Raw genomic sequence first — 7,712 nt, forward strand, 5'->3', positions numbered from 1 at the left:
ATAGTTCTTTATGCAAACATCCTTTAGAAAAGAAACAGACAGTGTCTTTTCTTGCTAAGCATGGATATAGAAGAGATCTGTAAAAGGAAGTTTCACATATTTTATTGAAAAAAATCTAAGAAATCCTGTGAATCATGTACAATATTTTCTCACAGGAAAAAATTTAATCTGGCTTTGAACATTTCGCAGAATTGCAAAACTTAAATTTTAAAAAGAAAGTAACACAATGAAACTACCAAAATATATGCTTTTTGTTTTTCTTTACTTTTAGGAAAAAGGCTTAAAATATCTAGTAAATTTCATGATTTATGAACCTACGTACTATACTCTTTCACAAATCAGCTCAAAAGATACAAAATGGATGGTGGATCAATGTTTTCTTTGTTCAAAATATTTAAAGTACTAAAATCTAATGACAACATGATAAAATAATACACATTTTTGTAGGATGTTGCCATTTCTATAAGTTTCTCTACTCTATTTCAACAGTGCCATGTTGATTCAGTGTAAACCATTACAGTGTTTTATTGTTACAATACTTGTGTTCAAGTACATGATCAAGGTCTCTGCTTGACTTTTTGATTATTAAAACAAGGTCATTACAGTAGAATTTTTCCAAGAATGTCTCTAAATCTTAACCAAATTCATAATACATTCTCTAAAAATCTGTTCAACATTATGAGGTTTGTTATGTTTACACACCTCCCACAGATTACAGAAAATGGGCTAATTCTGCAGCAGGACACCAAAACAAAAAACCCCATCATATTTTTCCATATATAACTAAAGTATAATGCTAAAGTAGTATATATACTGGATAACTCAATGCTATTGGTAGAGAGAAAGTAGCACCTTAGAGACAGCCCTAACTTAAACCAAAAAAAGTCTAATGATCTTATTTAGTTCCTTTTTATCCTTCTTAGGTTAATGGATCCAACTTATTCATTCATATAAAATTATTTATGAAGCCTTATAGTATAAATCAAAGTGTCTGTATAACTGAAACACCACATTGGATGTTTGACAGGCAAAAAATAAATTAATTTGATTAAATTATATGTAATCTGATAATATTTGGTCAGAGAAACATGCTAGTGTGTGTTTATAAATAATGTAATTGCAAGAGCTGTGAGCCGGCATGCCAGAGGTCAACTCTTCTGCTGTAGCTTCTGGGCACAGAAGTCCCTGCAGGTCTTGCAGCAACGTTGGTACCATCGCATGTCCTGACACAGATTCTTCTCACGTATCACTCGACAGTACACTGGCCACTGATCCCCCAGGCACTTGAAGGTCAGAGCAGCTGTGAAACAGAACACGCGAATTCAAATGTCTACAGGTATCGGAGCTGTCATTAGCAGAGATAGTTCAAATGACGGAACTTTGTATGCTCATTTTGACTCATTTATATAACCTTCTGGAATACGAAAAAAGAAAAGAAAAGAAAAAGAAATATATTCATACACAGCAACCCAAGGGTAGAATAAACTACTAGTATTCTTACTTATTGCTATGGTATACAACTAGATAGTCTCCTAAGCTGTGTGTAACCATAGGGGGAATCTTTGGAGAGTGCTTGTATGGGGGCATTATAAGTGACTTGCTCTTGGGAAGTAGGTCCTTGTTGGAAGAAGTGGGTCACCAGGGCATGATCAGATGGTTATATCTCTCTTCCCTGCTTCTCTCTTGACTCACTGCTTCCCCAGGACCATGAGATAAAGAGGTTCTCCTCTGCTACAACCCTCTGCCAAGGCATCCTGGTTGGGAGCCAATTAACCATGACTGAAATCTCTACAAACTATACCAAGATAAACCTCCCATAGATTGTGAGTCTCAGAGCCAGCAACAGGGCCAGGGAAATAGGTCAGTGACATAAGTGCCTGCCTAGCATGCACAAGGTCCCAAGTTCTATCCTCTGTAATGAAAAAAGAATGTAAATGTCATGTATTTTGTATAAGTGATGAAGAAAGTAATCAAGACAGGGTTTTGGTAGCAGAGAATTGGGGTCATTGGTATGACTGTTATCTGACTATGTGGCTCAGAAATCATTGGAACTGGTTTGTGGGAGGCATTTGGAAAGTTTTAAAGACAATAACTAAAGAAGCTTTCGACTTCCTTAAGCTAAGCTTAAAGAAGATTCTGATCAGAGGTAAAAAGACCAAAACCCTGATAGACTAACTTCATGAGATTTCATTGGAAACAAAGGCTACACTGGCAGATGGACTCTACGCAATGTGTGCTATGCTTTGGCAAAAAAATGTGTCTACATTTTGCTCATGTACTGAGTCTTGTGGGAGACTAAGATTGAGTGCAGTAGACTGATTAATCTGAAGAAAAAATTCAAAGGAAGTTCAATGTTCAGTTGTAACACAGTTATCAATTGTTGTATTTAGTGTAATATACTGTCAGAAACAGTAAAAAAAAGTTACCAAGTGAAAGACTTACATTAAGAGTAGAGCTGTAGGGAACCCTGTCAGAGAAGGAAAATGGCAGCCTAGAGTATTGATCTCACAGGATCCGCCAATTACAGTTCAATCATCTAGGCAGCAGAAGCCAGCAGAGATGTAATTCAAGGGGACCTGGTACTTCTCCAGCATGTGGCAGACTTTGGAGTCATCCACACTGTGCTGGACTCAAAGACATGCAGAATGCAAGGGTTGTGGGATCAGAAAAGGCTTCCACTGAGGTTTCAGAAGGCATGGGAGACCAGAGACTGTGCATGTGCGAGGGCAGTGTTTGAGTGAAGCTGTGAATAGAGTTAAGTGAACTGAGTGTACTGAAATTGTGAGTAAAGCTGAAACCACCGTGGAGACCCCAGAAAATAAAAAAGCCAGGAACGTAGAACACTGGGGGAAAGCCACAGGGGGTGAGCAAAGTCAGTCCCAGAGAAAAACTGTGAGATCTGAAGCCACCAGCAAAGCTGCAGGCCCTCTGGAGTTCACATCTCACCACAGCTGTGCTTGTGCCTGACATGGAACTACAGATTTTAATGCTGGCCTTCCTTTAAGCTCATTGGTTCTTATTTCTCCCATTCTCCCTTTTTTGTGTTTGGTTTGTTTTGAATAGGAATGTCTACCCTGTGCAATTTTATGCTGGCAGCGCTTAAGTTCCCTTTGATTTTCACAGAGGGGCACAAGTAAGAGTTTCTCTTAATGCTAAGAGGAGACCTTGACTTGCAATTTTCAGCAATGCTAAAACTGTTAAAAATTTGGCAACTTTTAGAGATGATGAAATAACTGCATTTTGCATAAAATGATGTTTGAGTTTTTGAGAACAAGGGGCAGAATGTTATGGTTTATTTCTAGATGTCCTTCAAGAATTTCTTATGGCTGTAGCTGGGACTTTTGGGAGGTGGCTGGATTATGGGACAGATAGCTGGCTTGCTTTTAAGAGGTGGGGTCTGGTAGGAAGAGGTGACTTGATGGGGATGTGGTTTGGAAGGGTTTCTCTTCCTCCCAGCTTTTTCCTTCACTCTTTCCGTTTCCCAGCTGTCGTGACTCGAGTAGCTTCCTGTTAGCTCGTCTCCTCTGTTATGCTACCCTGCTTACAGCCACCCAAGTATGACTCGACTTATATGAACTGAGCTTACACAGCTTTCCTCCTTTACTGTGTGGATGTCAGATATTATTTCTAATGACAAGAAAGTGTCTAGATACGTATGAACTTTTAAAAGTTTATTAAAATTAAATATCCCAGATTCAGTGTGATATTTCTAAGTCTGAATTTTATACCTTTCAGTTAATCCTCTTTTGAATTGTCTTGAAAAAGATTAAAAAAATAAAAATTGTATTCAATATATCTACCTTTATGGAAATGGAAAATGACCACTATTGCTGTGAGTGAAATTACAAAGAAATGGCAAAATAAAACTGGTCATACTTATTTCACATTCCTAGATTCTTGCACAACCACTGCGTAAAAATCAAAGCTTGTCACAAATGATTTGAAATATACAGCAATAAAATGTTCAAAATAAGACTCTGATATGGAAATTTATCCTACAGATTTAACTTATTTTTCAGAAGAAATACTGTATTCTAGCATCAAAATGGGTCAGTCTTGCTGCATCTCTTTTTTAATCAATATTCAGCTCATTATTTTGCTTTTAAAAATGTGAGATTTTCTCAATCATTTCATTTCTGTAATTTTGGTTTATTTACTTCAAGAATTTATTTCACGAATAAAGGCTAAAAACACAATTTTAATGAAAATCTAAATTCTTCTCAGTCTATTTTAATTTTCTGTCAAATAATACATCAAGGACTTAAAGTAATTACTACAAAAAGAGGATTATGTTGTCACTGACTACATACATGGGAGCACTTGCTTTAGAATTGCTAAATTTCATTTGATTAGTCTTATTCTATGTGCACTTTAATTCTCAGAAATGTTAATTATTTGGCTTGGAAATGAAGGTTTTTAAATTTCCATAAAGAGCCAAACTTTTCCATTTCACTTGATAAAACTCATTTTTGGCAATATTATTATGCATTATTAAAATTGGTCTTCTTCAGAGTAAACATAATATATATATATATATTTTTTTTTTTTCAGGATGTAAAGCATAAGTTAACTCATTAGCAGTAAGGAGGAGTGCTGTTAAAAGCCATTAATTTTCACAGAAATAAAATTCATTAGTATTTATTGCACACTTACTGGCTACATCAACAAAAAATACAGATTCTACTTCCTGGTGACAGTTTAAATCAAATAACAGAAATTGAGAGTAAAACAGAAAGCATTTCACAATATAAAACTACGTAAATATCAAAATAATACCAGTATTTAAAATGTATTATTCTATCTTCCAAGATGGCCAGCAAAGTACTTCTTGTTCAGTAGCATAGATTCACACACCCATTCTTCATGAAAACCTTTTTTAAAATTCCATGTCTCTCCAAAAGATACTTTGTATCCAAGACCTAATGGAAGATTATTACCCATAGGGCATATAAGGCTTATACTACAACCACACCTTCCCAGTCTGTCATAGGACTGCTCTGAAACTAAAATTTGGTCGCATCCTATAACCCTTTATGCAGTGACCTCCAGTATCATGTGCCCAAAGTTAACATTTACTGGGCCTGGCTTTTAGTAAACACCTTCAGACAGGTTAAGATGGTTTTTTACCCACAAGGCCATTTAGACTAAATCATCTTTAAATAGATCCAAATTAAGGTTATGTAATTGTCATACCTCAAAACTTAAAAATAATATACAAATTAGCAAAAGTTATAAGCATTTCTGTGTCTAAAACCATCTACTCTCTGGTTGGCTTACCCAGTCTGGGTGAAGTGATTGTGTTTACGTTAATCTTCTCGTTGCAAGGCTGAAGGTGGCATGGCCTGTATGCTGCAGGTTTTTCTGAGGAAAAGCATTCATTTCCATGCCTTCCTGTGATCTTATGCATGCACTGGATAACACGGGACTGCATTCCTTTGCCACAGGTAATCGAGCACTAAGAGAGATAAAAGGTTCATTAAAAATTCTTCTGCTATTTCCTTTTCCTAGGCTGTGAGCCATCTTTTTTTATACATTTCTTAAACATGAGCCACACCATCCAGTGTTGATACAAAACAGACAGAAAGATTAACTCAGATGCTCTTAGCTTGAACATCAATGATTCCTTTGAGAAGCTCCAGGTGTGTTAGAGCAGAACTTGGGGTGGGGAGTGAAGGATGCAAGAGAGTCAGGAAAGAAAATGGAACTGGAGCACGTGACTTGAGGGCTGAACGACAGCTCTCTGCTTGGTTAGACAGTTCTCCAAGGTCTAGTACCTGGTTTGTAACAAATAATTGATTCATTATTCTCTACTTTAGATACATATTCAAACTGTGGAGCTAAATGCTTGCTCATATCTTTCATATCTACTCAGCTCTTTTTTTTAAGTACTGGGGATTGAACTCAGGACATTGTGCTTACCAGGCAAGCACTAATTCTACTGAGCTATCTCCCTGGCCCGATCTACTCAGCTCTTTTAATTGTTCTGGGCTTAAAATGTGTAGCAGCAATGCACATTTATCAGCTTGATGTATTTATTAACTTGATATATTGCTGAGATAATTGCTACTTCTTGTTGCTTAAATTACATCCAGTGTTATGCTGATAAAATATTCAAAACCTGGGTTTCTCTAATAAAATGTACTTTTAGTGAACTTCTTATGCTTCAGTTAAATGAAGTTTATATTCAATCCAAGAATATTTGTTTTGGCAAGAAACATACTTGTTATGCAACAATCTTTTATAGGCAAATTTCTTGGTTCCATGTATGTTATTAGATTTAATTTGTCACACAATTACAGTGATACTAATTTGACTAAGAGAATATAATTATTTTATAGTGTCATATTATTTTCTGTCTGATTGAAACTGAGCTATATTTTGTTAAAGATGCTTATTAGTGCATTTAGAATTATTCAATAAAATCTCAGTACATGATATTCTAAGGAAAATTGATAAATGCTTTCCAATGGCAACCTTTTAAATAGACCATGAGATTTTTAGTGTTTATATTTTCTCAGTTCTTTTTTTTTTTTTTTTTTTTTTGGAACCAGGGATTGAACTCAGGCTCTTGCACTTGCCAGGGAAGTGCTTATTCCACTGAGCCATCTCCCCAGCCCCTCAGTTCTTTATAAATAATGGCTAAGATTAAGTTCTCTATGGTATACTTTCCTGCTTCCTGACTACTAACAGGCTTGCCTTCTCTTGTTTTCATTCCCATAAGGATTTGTACAAAATCTTACTACCTTCAAAGCAAGTCTGTATTACTAAACTGTTTTTAGTTACTTGTCTTCTATTGAATCCCACATTAATGTGGAATGCAACCTTGAAAATTTATTTACATATGGACTTTCCTCAGACAAAAATCATTGGTCATTCAGTTTACCAGGGCTTATAAGATAAAGCTCAGTATACCAGTATATTTGGACTATCATCTCTACTTCATTAGTTTTTGAGAAAGGGTCTTTCTATGTAGTCTTGGCTGGTTTTGAACTCTCTGTGATCCTCCTGCCTCTGCCTTCTGAGTGCTGGCTTTGCAAGCACACCCCAACAAACACCCAGCTCTAGTTCCTTATTAAAAATTGTGTCTTATTTTTAAAAGAGAATTTAAAAAATATTAAAATGATACAGCATTTAAGCCATATGGTTTATTATAAACTAAGGATGCCAATGCAATTTCTTTTCCCAATTCCACAGTTCTGCTCATATTATTCTAAGACCTGTCTACAGCCATGCCTTCCTGAGCATGCTCTATCTCCTCTAAAATGCCTTGCCTCTTTTAAAAACATAATCTCAACTGACCGCCTCCATGAAGGAGCCCACATCATCCCAACTACCTATCGTCATCGTCATCATCCTCATCACCATCATCATCCTCATCCTCATCATCCTCATCTGTAGCAGCAGGAGCAGCTGCTGCATCATCATTATTTAATGCATTTGTATTTGGTACAGGGTCTCACAACACAGTGCAGACTCATAGTGATCCACCTGTTTTCAGCTTCCCCAGCACTGGGATTACAGGTATGCATCACCCCACCTGGTCTTGGTGGCTGGCTCCGCATTCCCAGGGATGGGGCCGGTGTGGCAAGTGGCCCAGTGAATCAAACCCTGGTCCCTGCTCTTGCCTAAACAGGTTCTTAGTCCACTGAGTTGTCTTGCCAGCCCACACCTACCTATTATATTTATTCAACATTTACTGTTTAGCCACACAC

At 36.6% G+C, this 7,712-nt stretch overlaps 1 protein-coding gene across 1 annotated transcript in view; it reads right to left on the reverse strand.

Annotated features, from left to right (window-relative positions):
* Nucleotides 1-228: 228 nt before the first annotated feature.
* The window catches only part of Adamts19 (ADAM metallopeptidase with thrombospondin type 1 motif 19), a 319,655-nt gene continuing 312,171 nt past the window's right edge, over nucleotides 229-7,712 (reverse strand). Inside the window, exons 22-23 of the mRNA XM_023715358.1 lie at nucleotides 5,278-5,455; nucleotides 229-1,300 (exon numbers count right to left, since the gene is read on the reverse strand). Of these exons, the coding sequence (XP_023571126.1) occupies nucleotides 1,149-1,300; nucleotides 5,278-5,455 (330 nt within the window). The 3' untranslated portion in view covers nucleotides 229-1,148. The remainder of the gene's footprint in view (nucleotides 1,301-5,277; nucleotides 5,456-7,712) is intronic.

This window comes from Octodon degus, unplaced genomic scaffold (genome assembly GCF_000260255.1).
Source record: "Octodon degus isolate 3935 unplaced genomic scaffold, OctDeg1.0 scaffold00040, whole genome shotgun sequence".
NCBI classification, from domain to species: Eukaryota; Metazoa; Chordata; class Mammalia; order Rodentia; family Octodontidae; genus Octodon; species Octodon degus.